Source organism: Trachemys scripta, unplaced genomic scaffold, assembly GCF_013100865.1.
Source record: "Trachemys scripta elegans isolate TJP31775 unplaced genomic scaffold, CAS_Tse_1.0 scaffold_114, whole genome shotgun sequence".
Classification (NCBI taxonomy): domain Eukaryota; kingdom Metazoa; phylum Chordata; order Testudines; family Emydidae; genus Trachemys; species Trachemys scripta.
Genome location: NW_023260487.1, coordinates 41,958 through 59,784, shown reverse-complemented (window position 1 = coordinate 59,784; position 17,827 = coordinate 41,958). Strand labels below are relative to the sequence as shown.

Below are 17,827 nucleotides of genomic sequence, written 5' to 3'. Positions count from 1 at the left end.
AGGACTCCTGGGTTCTATCCCCATCTCTGGGAGGGGAGTAGGGTATAGTGGGTTAGAGCAGAGGAGCTTGGAGTCATGAATTTAGGCTTCATTTCCCAGCTCTGGGAGGAGAGTGGGGTCTAAGTGGTTAGAAAAGGAGGTGGTGGGGCCTGGCCTGGTTTCTATGCCCAAATCTGTGAAGAGAACATGGTGTAGTCCAGGGATCATTAACCTAAAACAGGATTGGGGACTTCAACAGCAGAGTCCAGGGAAGGGGTAGGGACGGTTTTATGGCCTGCAGCATGCAGGGGGTCAGACCAGATGATCATAATGGTCCCTTCTGACCTTAAAGTCTATGAGTCTATGAGTCTATGAGTCTTTGGCACGCGGCTCGCCAGGGTAAGCACCTGGGTAAGCACCCCGGCGGGCCGGGCCACTTTGTTTACCTGCCACTTCGGCAGGTTCAGCCGATTGCCGCTCCCACTGGCGGCGGTTTGCAGCTCCAGGCCAATGGGGGCGGTGGGAAGCGGCTCGGGACGAGGGATGTGTTGGCCACTGCTTCCTGCCGCCCCCATTGGCCTGAAGCGTTGAACCATGGCCAATGGGAGCTGCGATCGGCCAAACCTGCGGACGCAGCAGGTAAACAAACCGGCCCGGACTGCCAGGGGCTTTCCCTGGTGAGCTGCATGCCAAAGGTTGCCGATCCCTGGTGTAGTGTGTGTTAGAATCTGGGAGTCAGGGCTCCTGGGTTTTATCCCAGATCTGGGAAGGGAATTGGGTCCAGCAGATTATAGAAGGGGGGCTTTGTAAGCCAGAAGTCCCTGGGTTTTCTCCCAGGTTTGGGAGCAGATTGGTGCCTATAGGAGCGGTGCCAGGGTTTTTGCTGCTTTAGGCAGCAGCGCTCCTCCTCTGAGAATTCGGCAGCGGGGGTCCTTCCTCTCCGCATCTTCGGGGCACTTCGGTGGTGGGTCCCGGAGCGAGTGAAGGACCCGTTGCCGAATTTCCACCAAAGATGTGGAGCAGAAGGACCCCCTGCCACCAAATTTCCACCGAGGATGGCAAAATGCCATCCCCCAAATCCTGCCACTCTAGGCAACCGCCTAGGGTCGCCTAGTGGAAGCACTGGCCCTGGGTGCCTAGTGAGTAAAGCAGAAAGGGCTGGAAGTTAGCACTCCTAGGTTCTATTCTCGACTCTTAATGGAGAGTGGGATCAAATGGTTAGAATAGGAAAAGGGGAGTTATGAAGGAAGCACAGACTTTATTTGTGACCTGGTGAATGTCACTTAGAGTAAGATTTTCAAAGAAGCTGAACATTCCAATTACTTTAGGCTGGGGGTTCTCCCAGAAACCTGGCACCTAACTCCCCTTTGTCCCCTTGGAAATTCAAGCACTATTGTGGTCATTTAGATATCTTCATGCTTTAAGGTAATGGGATAAGCTGAAGGTACAAATGCCTCAAGCGATGGGCATTGCGGAAGCCACAGAAATTAGTAGAATTCTGCTGTAATTTAGGGTTATTTTTACAAGATGCAAGGTTGGAGGTTGAGGAAACCTTGGCAGAGTGAGAGCGAGACAGAGATAGAGAGAAGCATAGAGACAGAATGGATCTCCCCCTCTCCCCCCATGGTCGATACACAAGTGAAAGACATATAAGTGGCCAGTTTACTGTCTTGGATCTTAAGAAGAAACGCCTGTGTTTCTTCCCCACTGATTCCATTTGTTTCATTAATTTCACTTAACTTACACATATACATGTTCAGTCCATGACCCAGATAGAAAAAAATTCACGGGCATAGAAATTGCTGGAGTTATGTCCATTTACACCAGGAGAAAATTATTTATATATTTATGTAACTCTTCTGCCCATCAGAGTTGGCAGCAACAAGGGCCGGGTTCAGTATCTAGGGGTTTCTTTTCAATAACGCAATGCAAAACCGGCTCAAGCCCCCACCCAGTGACCTGGGACAATTACATACCACCTGGTGCCTCTAAGAGGCAATACTTCCCCTCTCGCAAGCACAGAGTCTGGGTGTAGCAAAAGCCTTTTAAATAAAGGAGGGAAACAATGCGGCATTACGTTGGGGAAACACCACAAACAGGATTCATGATCGTAAATCATGAGCAAAGAAAGCAGTCTAGCAACCCAAAAGTCCCATTAACATGCCCGTCCTTTCCCTGCACCTCACTCGCAGCTGCTGTCCTTGGATCATGCAGACTCAGACTTCTGAGGTGCATCCGCAGAGTTCACCTCCCAACCGGGATGGAAGGGGGGATAAGGAGACACCCTACACAGTCTGCTGCCCAGGCACTCTCTTACTGTGGCAACACCCACTGGTCGTGGCTCCTCACTAACCATCCTGCTGGTGGCACCAAGATGTCTTCAGGGTCCCCCTCTTATCACAGCTCTCAGGGATTTTAGCTGTCAGTAGGGGTGCCTCACTGCTTAGGCACACTGGGAAGTCTCTTGAATCAGAGAAACAGTCCCAAAGCAGGTCTAGTACTTAGACCTAGGTGTTAGTGGGTGTCACTGTGCAGCATATAACAAGACTCTCAATTGAGTCTGAGGGCATGTCTATACTTACCTCCAGAGGGATGGATCCAGCAGGAGTCAATTTATCACATCTAATGAAGATGCGATAAATCAAACACTGAGCACTCTCCCATCAACTCTAGTACTCCCTTGGTATCCTACTGTTAATTGAATTGTCTCCTTAGATTAACCTTTTCCTTGGAAGTAGAATAAAGAGATAAAAAAGAATAATTGGAAGGGGTGTGAATGTAATAAAAAAACCTGACTTTCAAGGGCAGTTGGCACCTAATTCCCGTAGGCTTTGAATATCCAAGCCTGTATCCTGTGTTGCGTGCATCTCAGTCCTATTTTTATTGTCTGTTTAGGGTGGGATTTTCCAAAACATCCAAGTCCCTTAGGAAGTTAAGGTGAGATTTTCAGAAGAGCCTAGGGTCTTTCTACATGTTAGAACTCAGAAACATTTAAGATTAATTAACTAAAGATGTGACGTGAACGTGCATTAAACCCCTGCGTGTGGACGCTCTCATTTAGAAGAAAAGTTGCCCGAATTCCCTTAAAGGGGGATTTTCCTTAATGTCCCCATGTACGTATAAGAATCAGAACTGGAATCCAGGGCTCCTGTTCTCTAGTGCCAAGCCTAGACTAGACCACAGATCTTCTGACTCCTGTTAACTGCTCTACCCATTGGGGGTGACTTCCTCTCCTTTCCCCTGCAGGAAGATAACTACTTTGTTCCACAGGTGTCCCCCGCCTTCCTATTTACTGGTTTGGGGAGTGGCAGGCCCTTGCACTCAATCCGCCTCACTGCACTGTAGAGAAACACCCCAGTTTTTATTTCCTCTGTGTCACGGTGTCACTGTCTGGCACGGTAATACATGGCAGTATCTGCAGCTGTCAGGGAGCTCAGCTGAAGGGAGAATTCATTTTTGGAAACATCTACAGAGATGGCTAATCGGCTTTTAAGAGACTGGGCAGACAATATGCGCCCATCTCCATATATCTCTGCCATCCGTCCCAGCCCTTTGCCAGGGGGTTGCCGGATCCGGTGCCACCAGTACCAACCAGACACAGCACAAGTTAGTTTGAAGGTCTCTCCGGGCTTCACCGCTCCCGGGCCGGACTCCACCAGCTGAATCTCTGAGGGGACACCTGGGAAAATGGAAAATAATAAGGATTTCTGCGCACTTTAAAGGCAAAGTGGAAACATCGAGGTTTTACTTTCTGTCTTAGGTAATTACCTACATGAAGGGGCGGCCAGGAGGAGAAGGAAAATGCATAAACACGTCATCGTCTCTAGCAAGGACACTTTCTCTGCGGCAAATCTCCGGTTGGGTTTCGGAGGAGGCAGCTAGAACAGAAATTCCCGGCTGAGCTATGCGGGAACTGAGTCTGAGTAGAACGAGTAGTTTCTATTTGAGCAGAAAGCCCCAGCCAGCAATTCACATGAAGTTTCAACACACCTGGTATAGAAGAGAGGAAAGGAGATTACTGGGAACTCCTTCCCTTACAGGTGAAGACTGTGTTGGGTGGACATGGCCCATGACCTGTGGTCTGATCCAGCATCCACTAACCTCACAGGAACTGCTGCCATTGACTTTAGCGGACACTGGAGCTGAGCTGAGGAAGTTGTAATTTAATAGTAATATCTGGGGCAGAACTTGATCTGGAATCAGTTCTTGTTCTTGAGCACGTGTCCCAATGACTTTCCACTGACTAAGGTAGGGGGCGCACTTGGGAACCTGTCTCCCATGTGTTATTTTCAAAATCCGGGCATACGTGACCAAATCCCATTCACCCAGTGTCTAGGTTAAAGTCAAAAGAAAAGTTCAGCAATATAGGCTAATATTGGTAAAAAAAAAAAAGTAGTTAGACTCTCTCTCCATCTCTTGTTTTCAGTTTTCCCCAACCAACACACAGGATCACCCAACACACACACACACACACACACACACACACACAAAACACATGCAGCTGCATCCCAAAAACAGCAACAAGAGCCACACATACAGCACCTGCACCACACACTCACGATAACCACACAATACAGATGTACACAGCCAGAGCAACATCTCACAAACACAGAGATGTTGACAACACAGGCACAAAGCGCATACTCACCCAATGCAGAAACAACACAGCAGCACCAACCCAATAGTCACATTGTTTAAACAATTCTCAGTAATATCCACATTGATGGATAATACTTTAAAAATAGGGTTACCATATTTCCACAATCAAAAAAGAGGACACTGGGGGGAGCCCCGCTCTCGCCCCACCCCCATCCACTCCCTCCCACTTCCCACCCCCTGACTGCCCCCCTCAGAAGCCCCAACCCCCCCTGCTTCTTGTCCCCTGACTGCCCCCTCCTGAGTACCCCCCACCCTAACTGCCCCCCTAGGACCCTACCCGTCCCCTGACTGCCCCGACCCTTATGGGTGGCAGGTTTGTAGAAATTTTGGTGGTGTCCAGAACCTGCTCCCCCCAACTCTGCCTCCCCCACCTGCCTAAGGCTCTGGGAGGGGGGTTGGGTGGGGGAGGAGGTCTGAGGTGCAGGTCCTGGGCTGGGGATTAGGGTGCAGGAAGGGTTCAGGCTCTGGGATGGAGTTTGGGTACTGGGTGCAGGCTCCAGGCTGGGGCAGGGGGTGGGTGTGCAGGAGGGGGTGAGGGATGCAGGCTCTGGGATGGAGTTTGGGGGTGGGAGTGGGTGTGTGGGAAGGGGAGGGGGATTGGGAGGGAGTTTGGGGATAGGAGGGGATGCAGGGGTGAGGGTTGTGGGTCTGAGGATGAGGGGTTCATGATGCAGGAGGGGGCTCAGGGCTGGGGCAGAGGATTAGAGTGCGGGGGGATGAGGGCTCTGGCTGGGGCTGGGGATGAGGGGTTCATGATGCAGGAAGAGGCTCAGGGCTGGGGCAGAGGATTAGGGTGCGGGGGGATGAGGGTTGGGGCTGGGGATGAGGGGTTTGGGACATTGGAGAGGCTCTGGGCTAGGGTGGAAAGGAAGGGCAGGGTAAGGGCAGCCTGTCTTTCCATTAGTGGATGGGGGGCACTAGGACCTGGGGCAGCAGACAGCAGTTGCTGCTGGGAGCAGGGCGTAGGAATGTACTACTCCGGCAGCACAAGCAGGCACGGGAGAGGCGCGTGCTGCATTCTTTCAGGCAGGGATGGGGGGACCCGCATGGGGGAGGACGCGTGGGGGGGGGTGGCAGGTGGAGGCCGGGGCCCATTCCAGGCAGGGCCGGGGGAGAGACCCAGCTCCAAATATTGCTGGAGCAGGTCCCCCGGCCCTGGATATTGCTGGAGCTCGGGCAACACAAAAGAATATAACCCGCCACCCCATATTCACATCCCCACCCCCAGAACTCCCGACCCATCCAACCCTCCCCCTGCTCCCTGACTGCCCCCCGGGACTCCCCTTACCATGCCCATGCCGGTCAGATGCTGGCTCCTCCACGTGGAGGCAAAGCACACTGCCAGTGGGGCTGTTTGTGTCCTTATACCAGGCTGCAGGCAGCCGGGGGGGGGGGGGCGGGGGGGGGGGGGGGGGAGGGGGGGGGGTCTGGCTGCTGGAGGCCAATGGGAGCGGCTCAATCAGGCCCAGCCGCCCAATCAGCCACGCCACACTCTGCATGGAAGGGAGGAAGGGAGGGGAGCGGAGGGGGAAAAATCCCGGACTTTTTAACCTTGTTACCAATTCCTCCTGGACTGCTATTTAAAGACGCAAAAGCCGGACATGTCTGGGGAAATATGGACGGATGGTAACCCTATTAAAAACAACAACTACTCGCAGCATTTGTGCTCATTGTAATTGCTTTCTTCAACTGACAGAAATTGTTCTCATAAGATGTATGAAGAGAGAAGCTTCTAGACCGGGATCCTCAAACAAACCCAAGAAAATGAGATCTCCAGTTCCCATTGGATTTGGATGGTATGTGGGCACCTAACTCTCTTAGGCGCCTTGAAAACCCTCCCCCTAGCTCGTAAGAACACTAGTATCTTTTAAGGGGGAACAACATTTTTCTGGAGTCAGGGAATACAAACTTTGGGTAAGCACAAAAGTCAATGTGAGGATTCTCTAGCTGCAGCATATTAGGTACTCAGCGGAAACCAGGGGGTTAAAAAGTCTGGGGAAGTTAAAATAAGGTAACCAAATTTCCAGATGTTTCTTCGGCCCTTTGGAAAAACTCATCCCCCAGTCAGGAGCGGCGCCAGGCTTTTTGCCACCCTAGGCGGCAGCTCCTTCTCTGAGCATTCGGCTGCGGGGGTCCTTCTGCTCCGCATCTTCAGGGCACTTTGGCGGCGGGTCCCGGAGCGAGTGGAGGACCTGCCACCGAAGTGCCCCAAAGACGCGGAGGGGAAGGATACCTGACGCCCAATGCTCAGAGGAGGAGCTGCCCCCTAGGACAGCAAAATGCTGCCTCCCGAATCCTGCCGCCCTACGCGACCGCCTAGGGTCGCCTAGTGGAAGCGCCCGCCCTGCCCCCAGTCTCAGAGTTATCCTCTCCGCGTAACATTAATCTATTCCCGTTTCAGGAATGTTCCTGAGGGATTCTGGTTAATTAACGATTCAACACTGTCGCCACATGGCAGCTGTGCGAATTGCAGCGGATAAGCAGGTAACATAAGCTTGGTTCTTTTGGATGGTGCTGCTCCTCCATGCTGGACCAGGAGGCACTGCAAATGCAGAGAAAATGGAAATATTCTTCAGCAGGCAGAGTGTGGAGCACTGGTAAGGCTGCTTGTGAATCCGCTCTGGGTTTTGTTGTGTTTCTATAAGTTCGAGGTTCTTCTCATACCCAGTGAACATTCGTCTACACGCGGAGTCTGTCTTCTGAGGGGCTCTGCCTTGCCACCGTGACGAATATAAAGTGACAGTCCGGGATCAACAAATCCTTTAAACCCCCCAAAATTCATTGTATTTCTCAGACTTTTCTTCAGTGGTTTTAATTGCTACTCCTCTATCACCGCGGCCCATTGCTGGGGAAATCTCAAGAAAGATACTTTTCCCGCAGACAAGTAGCTCGAGTTTGATGCCATAGACAGAGAACAGGGATCCAATGGAGGGATTAAATTATCAGGGTGAAACGGAAAACCAAGGACAAGGGAAATGATCTTGCAAAGCCATTCTGAAGAGAGGTGGGCACGATTGCTTATTTTTTCTCTCTTTCAAAGACAATTAAAAGGTCAATGTATAAAGTCTTTTTGGGTTGGCCATGTATGTGACACCATTGAGAATCTGCTTCCCCTTTTTTTGTACAAGTCTCTGCTCCAATTTCTTCTTACACATTTTGTGCCAGGCCCTGCTTCGCTCCGTGTCATTGTGTGCCTGGCGCAGTAATAGGCGGCGCTGTCTGCAGCTGTCAGCGAGCGGAGCCGCAGGTAAAGCTCGTTCTTGGAGGTGTCTTGTGTGATGGAGATTCGGCTCTGGAGGGGGGGATGGACCCGGAGGTGGAGTAATACACATTGATGTAGCCCAGCCATTCCAGCCCTTTGCCAGGAGTCCGTCGGATCCAGTGACAAGTGTAACCGCTACTGGCAATGGAGAAACCAGAGGAGGTACATGTCAGATGGAGAGATTCTGAGGGCTTCACGGTTCCAGGACTCGACTGAACCAACTTTACTTCAGAAAGGGCACCTAGAAAGGGGATACGGATTAAAAAATGTATTAAAGCAAATGTTAAAATTATATACTCTACGGGTTGAGGAAATAGTGTCTGTACATCTTGACATGGTGCTTAAATTATCCAAAACTACAAAGTTTGGTTTAAAAGTCACACAATACATAATCAGCAATACAATACATCTCTGTCATTTGGTAATGACTGGATGTAGTCACATGTTTAACGGTGAAACACTTGGAAGTCATATATGTTTACTTAAGCTAATTGTTTTTTCCAGGGGATCTCGTGTGTGTCATTGAATCTCACGATTCCTCTTTCTGCAGTGTCATGTTGAGAGAAAAAATTAAGAAGCTGTTTTTGACGTCTCTGTTTTCGTTTTTCCCTACGCTGCATTTTCTTTCCATTTACAGGGAGTTTAGTTGGGGAACCTCGTTGCTCTGAGTTAATCTGGCCTCAATGCACAGCTCAGAATCCGTTTCCCCTTTTTGTACCAGTCCCTGCTTTGCTCTGTGTCACTGTGTGTCTCCCGGCGCAGTAATAGGTGCCGCTGTCTCTGGCCTCCGTGCCTCTCATTTCCAAATACACCTCGCTTTTAGAGGTGTCCCTAGAGATGGTCAGTCAGTTTTTCAGAGACTCCTGGTAGTATTTGTCTTCATCCCAGTACACAATGGATAACCACTCCAGGCCTTTCCCTGGGGGCTGTCGAACCCAGCTCACCCCATACCTGCTAGATGTGAGAGAGAATCCAGACACGGAGCAGGTGAGTCTCAGGGTCTGTGAGGGCTTCACCTGGGCTGCTCCGGTCTGCAGCAGTTTAACTTGGGAATGGACACCTGCAAAGAGCATGGAGAAATCTCAGTCAGAGAGATGACAGCAGCGGGATCAGTAGAAAGGGGCGAGTGCTCCCTCCTATTGTACTTACATGCTGCAATAGCAAAGAGAAGGAGAGAGAGAAGCAAAGTTTTCATCTTCCCTCCTGGAAATCAGCTAGGAACAGGCACGAAGACCCAGAGGGAATGACACAGATTTGACTTTTGCAGGGACTGCTGAAATAAAGAACGGAAATATTCTAGTCTTAAGAGGAAGCAAAATAACACTGGTCTACAATTTTTGAGAAGTCATCTGCTTCAGAGATAAAATGTGCTATTTATTACGTATTTTGATGTGCTGAATTCAAATATGACAATTAAAACAACTGATTGGCTACTGTTTCTAAGATATTTAAATTTTTACATTTTATGTCTATGTATATTGTGTAGATAGTAGAGTTTTAATCATAAATTGTAAACCTAGGTCTTTTCATGTGTTTATGGTTGCTTTACATGATAATATTTCACCTGTCCTGTTTATGTAACACTTTAAAAATCAGCAAAATTGATTATGAAACAAAAGGCAAAAAACTATTATGTACATAGTTTAGTCCTATTCAGTGTCTACGCGGCGCTTCTTGGCTTGTCTCTTGTATTCATTAAATGGAGCATCTCTTGTCACTGTCCAGCAATAGTCTTCAAGCATTGATGGGCTCCATTTGCCCTGATAGCGTTTCTCCATTGTTGCAATGTCCTGGTGAAATCGCTCGCCCTGCTCATCGCTCACTGCTCCGTAGTTCGGTGGAAAAAAATCTAGATGAGAGTGCCTAAAATGTATCTTTAGTGGCATGTTGCAACCAAGGCTTTTGTATGCCTTGAGGAGGTTTTCCACCAACAACCTGTAGTTGTCTGCCTTGTTGTTTCCGAGAAAATTGATTGCCACTAACTGGAAGGCTTTCCATGCCGTCTTTTCCTTGCCACGCAGTGCGTGGTCAAATGCATCATCTCGAAGAAGTTCACGAATCTGAGGACCAACAAAGACACCTTCCTTTATCTTAGCTTCACTTAACCTTGGAAATTTTCCACGGAGGTACTTGAAAGCTGCTTGTGTTTTGTCAATGGCCTTGACAAAGTTCTTCATCAGACCCAGCTTGATGTGTAAGGGTGGTAACAAAATCTTCCTTGATTCAACAAGTGGTGGATGCTGAACACTTTTCCTCCCAGGCTCCAATGACTGTCTGAGTGGCCAATCTTTCTTGATGTAGTGGGAATTTCTTGCACGACTATCCCATTCGCAGAGAAAACAGCAGTACTTTGTGTATCCAGTCTGCAGACCAAGCAAGAGAGCAACAACCTTCAAATTGCCACAAAGCTGCCACTGATGTTGGTCATAGTTTATGCACCTCAAAAGTTGTTTCATGTTGTCATAGGTTTCCTTCGTATGGACTGCATGACCAACTGGAATTGATGGCAAAACATTGCCATTATGCAGTAAAACAGCTTTAGGACTCATCTTCGATGAATCAATGAACAGTCTCCACTCATCTGGATCGTGAACGATGTTGAGGGCTGCCATCACACCATCGATGTTGTTGCAGGCTACAAGATCACCTTCCATGAAGAAGAATGGGACAAGATCCTTTTGACGGTCACGGAACATGGAAACCCTAACATCACCTGCCAGGAGATTCCACTGCTGTAGTCTGGAGCCCAACAGCTCTGCCTTACTCTTGGGTAGTTCCAAATCCCTGACAAGGTCATTCAGTTCACCTTGTGTTATGATGTGTGGTTCAGAGGAGGAGGATGGGAGAAAATGTGGGTCCTGTGACATTGATGGTTCAGGACCAGAAGTTTCATCCTCTTCCTCTTCCTCGTCTGACTCAAGTGAGAATGATTCTGGTGCAACAGGAACCGGCAGTCCTTCTCTGTGGGGTACTGGGCGTATAGCTGATGGAATGTTTGGATAATGCACAGTCCACTTTTTCTTCTTTGACACACCTTTCCCAACTGGAGGCACCATGCAGAAGTAACAATTGCTGCTATGATCTGTTGGCTCTCTTTAAATCATTGGCACTGCAAAAGGCATAGATTTCCTTTTCCTGTTCAACCACTAGCGAAGATTTGTTGCACAAGTGTTGCAGCATTTGTGTGGGGCCCACCTCTTGTCCTGATCTCCAATTTTGCAGCCAAAATAAAAGTGATAGGCTTTCTTAACCATAGTGGTTATACTGCGCTTTTGTGATGCAAAAGTCACTTCACCACAGACAGAGCAGAAGTTATCTGCACTGTTCACACAAGTACGAGGCATCTCTGCTCACTTTGGCTAAACAGAAATGTGTCCCTTTGCAAAATCAAACACTGACAAATAAGAGAGCATGACACTGTATGATTTCTAGAGCTGATATAGGGCAATTTGTTCAGCAGAGTGATGTAAGCTTTGTTATGATTGCATCATCCATGACTTCTAGGAATAACATGATGCAATTCATATCATGTATGACACAATACCAGCTTCAGATTGCATCATTCATTGTTTTGCCTAAAAAGCAAGTACTGTCCAAACCCAGTCATAGATTTATTCATAGATCCAGTCAAAGATGTATTTTAGTCATTTCTGGTTTAAATTGAGATCCCTTCCCTTTATAACTCACTTATCCTCCTCCATTCCCAAGTCAAGGGTCGTCTATACTGACCCAATAGCGTATATTGAAAACTAGAGCCAATCAACAATTTTAAGCATCATTTTTGTTCTCAGTGACCCAGAATTAGTAAAGTTTGACTACATTTATTTCAGAAGCATTTTGGCTGTAGAGCAGTGTATAATTAATAATAATTTATTCTTATTGGTGTGGCTGGGCCTGGGAGCTCCGTTTCGGGCCCCACTAGTCGAAGCCCTGGGCCATCTCAGGACAAACAGATGTTCCCTCTCCCAAAGATTTGTTTGTTGGATATAATTTGTGTCACATCAGTCCCAGCACGCGGGGAATGTGGAGATGCTGGGTGTGGTGAGGTGGGCTAGGGTGGATGGAGAAGGGGACCCCCTCTGTGTAAGTGGCAGGGGGACGGGGTAGGAAAGCCCCCCCCCCCCAAACATGCCTTCTTGTATGAGTGTGAACGTCTAAATTAGGTAAATTCCCTGGAACAGGAAACTGGAGGTGACAGGCAGGGATTGGCAGCTTCCCCTGTTTTCTCTATTTTCTCCTCTGCAGATTTTGGTGCTTGATCTCCCGTTCCCCACCAGCAGTGACCTGTTTCTGAAAGTGACAGGGAAGGTTTTTGTCTGAGCTCAGTCCGGCTTCCCCTCACTGTGTCTCCCGCACAGTGATACCGGGTGGTGTCCTTGGGCTTCAGGCCAGTCATTTGCAGAAACAGCAGGTTGTTGGGGTTGTCCCTGGAGATGGTGAAGCATCCCTTGCAGGGCTGTGCGTAGTTGATGGTAGTTGAAGTTGGGTGTATTTTCACTATACACTCCAGTCCCTTTCCGGGAGCCTGTCTGACCCAGCTCATCCAGTAACTCCTGAGGGTGAACCCGGAGGCTTTGCAGGAGAGGCGGAGAGAGTCTCCGGGTTTTTTCACATCCCCCCCGGACTCCACCAGCTGGACCTAGGACCAGACACCTGGGAATAAAGACACAATGAGATCCCTGCAGACCAGGCTCCCAGTGAGATTGATATAAAACCTGGAGGTTCCCCAGTGTCTTCAGGAAAACAATATACTGGGGAAACAGTTGCAATCAGAAGGAAATGGAGCCAGAGTGGCACGTTCCTGACCGTGGGGTTCTGCCTGGAGAGGTTGCAGATCATTGATGATGTGCTGGAGAGGTTTTAGCTGGGGGGGCTGTACGTTATGGCCAGTGGTGTTCTGGTATTTTCCTTCTTGGGCCTCTCCGGTAGTTGGTGATTTCTGGGTACCCGTCTCACACTGCAATCTGTTTCCTCAGTTCCCCAGGTGGGTATTGTAGTTTTCAGATGTGTATGGATCCACGACCTTGCTTTAGAAAAATCCAGTGTGGAGAGCCTAAAAGGCCTCAGATGGAATAAAAATTGTTAAGGAGTTTGAACAGCCCTATAACCCAGTGGCTGAGCTTGGCCAGCCTGTTGGGGAAACAATGTTGTTGGAGCAGGAACGTCACCATGTTGACTCTTTGAGTGAACAGTCTGTGTCTCAGGTTCAGAGAGAAGACTGGGTAGCTGAGTCTGCAGATCAGGACAGCTGTGCAGTTAATCTCGTGAGAGTAGAGGGGATGGCAGGCAAACTCTCATCTCTAAATGCTTGGGATGTGTCTTATAGTCTCTTAGTGGACTTAACATCGGATTCCATGTGGAAACAGAGGTTGGTGATGGAAAGAAAAAATAACCTTGGGCCTAACATGCTAGTGAAAAAATGGATGGTATCTCTTTAAGACAGAGTCCAGCCTTGGAATTGGTATTAGTTAAGAATCTGAAAACTAGTGAACAATCTAGTGTCTGTGTTGATGCAAATTGCCTGACAGACATGGGGGAGAAAGACTTGCCCATAGCCATTAGCAAAGAGGACACACCCAGTCAGACAATGGATTCTGTTACCCAAAAGAGCTCAGATTTTGACCCCCCCAGAACAGGGAGGAAGGGAAAGACTAAACCTTGCAAATAAAAGCCACCTGTTAACCCCAAAATGCCCAAACCCCAATGGTATTGAGCCAAAGGCGTGGCATGACAAAAATGATGGGAAATGTCCACTTGTAATGAATTTAATGTTCATATTAATGCTAATGTTCACTCTTGTGACTAATGTGTTGCTGACACCAAACACTGTAAAAATGTACAATGTGCCTAATCTTTTGGAAAAACCCTTGAACATGTTGGGAGTGATACATAGGAGCACAGTTTATGTTAAAAGACCTTGTGATACTGATATTTCACAGTTAGTGCCTGGAACTAGTCTTGAAACTGTACATAGGAGAAAATACATTGCAGACCTAATGTGCTGTATGAAAAGGGAAACTGAGGCACACAACCATATTGCTTCCATGGCTAAATGCCAAGATTCCTACACTATGGGGAACATTAATATCTACATTGACTTGATATTAATTGGGTTCCAAACATTAGCCAGAACTTGTATAAATAAATTAGCTATTTTAATTAGCTTATGGCAAGATTACATGAGACATACAGGAATTATGCTGCAAGAGCAGATCCAACCCACTATTGGTCTAACCAAGTTTTACCTGGGGTTTGTAAAGAAATTCAATCACCTTGTGACTTCCATAATGAACCTTACAGAGAAACATCCTGTTTTAGTCCAACATGATTTTGATCAGCCATTTCTGTCATGCACTAAGAGCACGTCTACACTGGCAAAGTTACAGCACCGGCAGTTACAGCACCACTCAGAGAGCACCGAAGGAAAACTGCTGTTGTGTGTTCACACTGACAGCTGCCTGTGCAATAGCATGTTCACACTTGCAGCACTTGCAGCGGTGTTCGGAGCGGTGCATTCTGGGCAGCTATCCCACAGAGCGTCTCTTTCTCTTCTGCCGCTAAGACTTGTGGGAAGGTGTGAGGGGGTCGCGGAGCATCCTGGGTCCAGTCCCAATGCCCTGTGATACATTGCTTCGCATCCCAGCAATTCCTGCGTTTCTGTCCGCAATTAGCACCACCTGTCAAAGGTTTGTGTACTGCAAGTCCTGCCTCTTCTGGGCAGCAGGAATGGATCCCGAACTGACCAGTGTGCTGCTCACTCTCACTAACACGTACACGTCACAAGTGGCAGTGCAGTTATTCCTTAAACTACAAAGACAAGAGGAGTGTGACATTGATCTTGCTACGCGTAGTAGCTACGACACTAGATTGCTTGTGGCATTCACGGACATGCTGACCACAGTGGAACGCCACTTTTGGGCTCGGGAAACAAACACTGAGTGGTGGGATCACATCGTCATGCACGTCTAGGATGACGAGCAGTAGCTGCAGAACTTTTATATGAGGAAAACCACATTCATGGGACTGTATGATGAGCTCGTCCCAGCCCTGCAGCGCAAGGACACAAGAATGAGAGCTGCCCTGTCTCTGGAGATGTGCGTGGAGATAGCACTGTGGAAGCTGACTACTCCAGACTGCTACCAATCAGTCGCTAACCAGTTTGGAGTGGGAAAGTCATTCGTTGGAGTCGTGTTGATGGAAGTGTGCAGGGCCATTAATCACATTCTGCTCCAAAAGACCATGACTCTGGACAATGTGCGTGACATTGTGGCTGGCTTTGCACAAATGGGTTTCCCTAACTGCGGAGGGGCAATAGATGGCAGACATTTTCTAATTCTGGCACCAGACCACCTAGCCACAGAGTAGATTAATCAAAAGGGATATTTATCGATGGTTCTCCAGGCACGTGTGGATCACCGTGGACATCTCACAGACATTAATGGAGGCTGATCCGGAAAGGTGCTTGACACACGCATCTTTCAGAACACCGGCCTGTTCAGGAAGCTGCAAGCAGGGACTTTCTGCCCAGACCAGAAGATCACCATAGGGGAAGTTGAAATGCCCTTTGTGATCCTGGGAGACCCTGCCTACCCCTTGATGCTGTGGCTTATGAAGCTATACACGGGGCAACTTGACAGCAACAAGGAGCGGTGCGGTTCAACAACAAGCTGAGCAAGTGCAGAATGACTGTGGAGTGTGCATTTGGCCATTTAAAAGCCCACTGGCAATGCCTGTATGGGAGGCTGGATCTGGCTGATGACAATATCCCTGTGCTCACAGCTGCGTGCTGTACACGCCATAATATCTGTGAAGGGAAGGGGGAAAGCTTCACTCAGGGCTGGACCGCTGAGGGTCAGTGCCCAGAGGCAGAGTTTCAACCACCAGAGACCAGGGCTTTAGAGGGGCCCAGCGCGGGGCCATAAGGATCAGGGATGCCTTGAGGCAGCAATTTGAAGCTGAAAGCCACTAATATTTGTTGCTATGCTCGGGATTGCAGTGCTTGTAATGCTAGGAGGCGATCGTGCACATGATTAAGAAGGGGCCTTAACATAACTGTATGTTGTTTTGCAGGGCTCTTTTTGCTTTCACTTAATAGAATAGAGATTGCTTTCAAACCAACACAATTCTTGTATTAAAAGACAACAACGGAAGGAGAGAGTCAAACGAAGGCTGTGCTGTGGGGTTTGCTCATTGCTTCTCCCTGGTAGTGGACGGGAGAAGCAGACTCTGCAGCCCCCGTCTCTTTCTCTCACTGACCCCTGTTTTGTGTTATTATTAAAACCAGAAAATGAATATTTTGGAGGGGTTAGTTATTTATTCATTTAACCCAGGGTATTTTTTCTCCTAGGAAAATGCTCCTTGGCCCAGAAAAGCCACCATAGGTGTAAAGCAATTCAACTGACCAGACAAAGAAGCAGAAAGCAAAGGAAACACACAAAGAAACGTGGTGGGTTCTAGTGCGAAATGCTGAGCGATCCCGGCCCTTCTGCTGGCATGTGTCACTGACACTGACAGGGTGACACTGGGCGGAATCCCGGAACGGTGAATTGAAGAGGGCGCTCGACGGAACCGGAATGAACCAGGTTGAGGCTCTGTAGCCTGTATTATGCAGGAGCTCAGACTAGTTTCTCATCCTGCTCCGCTCCGGCCTTAATGTCTATGGATCTGTGACTCCCCGGCAGGTTGTGTGGGGGCTCAGAATGTGTCCCCTGCAGAGGAAAGAAAGAGGCAGGGACCCAACAAAGAATGTTCTGTCCTTTGTGGGAACTTGTATAAATTCCTTCCCCTTGCGTAAAATCAAACAGGAGGAATGATAATAACAATAAAAGGGTTTGTTGTTGCTCGCCTCTTCCCATAACAGATCTCATTTTCACTGACAGGCCTTGGGCGCCCCCAACACCAAACTGCTTCTCTGATTACTGCAGGGAGAGGTTTTTGTCTGAGCTCAGACCGGCTTCCCCTCACTGTGTGTCTCGCACAGTAATAGCGGGCGGTGTCCTCGGGCTTCAGGCCGGTCAGTTGCAGATACAGCTCACTCTTGGAATTATCCCTGGAGATGGTGAATCGGCCTTTCACTGAATCAGGGTAATATGTACTCCCACCGGAGCTTATAGCAGAGACCCATTCAAGTCCCTTCCCGGGAGCCTGTCGGACCCAGCTCATCCAGGAGCTGCTGAAGGTGAACCCGGAGGCTTTGCAGGAGAGGCGGAGAGAGTCTCCAGGCTTTTTCACATCCCCTCCGGACTCCACCAGCTGCACCTGGGACCGGACACCTGGGAATAAAGACAAGTTGTAAATATCAGTATAGAAACAGTGATAACACAATATTCTTCTAACCTCCAGTTATTCAGAGGAGGAAAATACCTTCCAAAACCGCTACAGTGAAAATTACAAGGAGCAAAAATCGCATTTTCCCGGGTGCTGGAGGGGAAAGTTCTCAGGGGACTGGCTGGTCACTGCACAGACCCAGGGGCTGCGGATTGTGTCTCCGGGTGCAGCCTGGGCAGAGAGAGGCACAGATTTAAACAGGAAACTGCCTTCCTAATTTGCATATTTCCCTTCTTATAAGAGACACACACACTCCTGCTGCCAGTGATCTGACTGACTCGCCCTAGGGCTCCAGGTGCGGGAGTCAGACTGTCCCGTCCTGTGTGTCTGTGCAGCGCCAGGCACGGGGCGCTGGGGTCCTGCTGACACTTTTGGACCCTTGGGAGGAATGAACAGTTCCCTGCCGTGACTGTATTTCCTCACCCAGGAACTGAGGGCCTGGCTATTGTGAGGTGACATTGGGGATTGGGGGGACTCAGCTCTGGAGCCCCGTTCCATGCACAGAAGGGCCATGTAACGTCCGGTCAGTGGGGTTCGTGTCCGGTGAGGCTGCAGGCAGCACTGAGGGGAGATTGTTATTCACGATTGATATTCATATTC

At 48.9% G+C, this 17,827-nt stretch overlaps 1 gene segment (V, D, J or C); it reads right to left on the bottom strand.

Moving 5' to 3' along the window:
- Positions 1-16,696: 16,696 nt before the first annotated feature.
- LOC117870251 lies at positions 16,697-17,392 on the bottom strand. The segment is given in 2 exon segments: positions 16,697-17,172; positions 17,264-17,392. Coding segments are annotated over 2 exon segments (522 nt in total).
- Between the last annotated feature and the right edge of the window lie 435 nt (positions 17,393-17,827).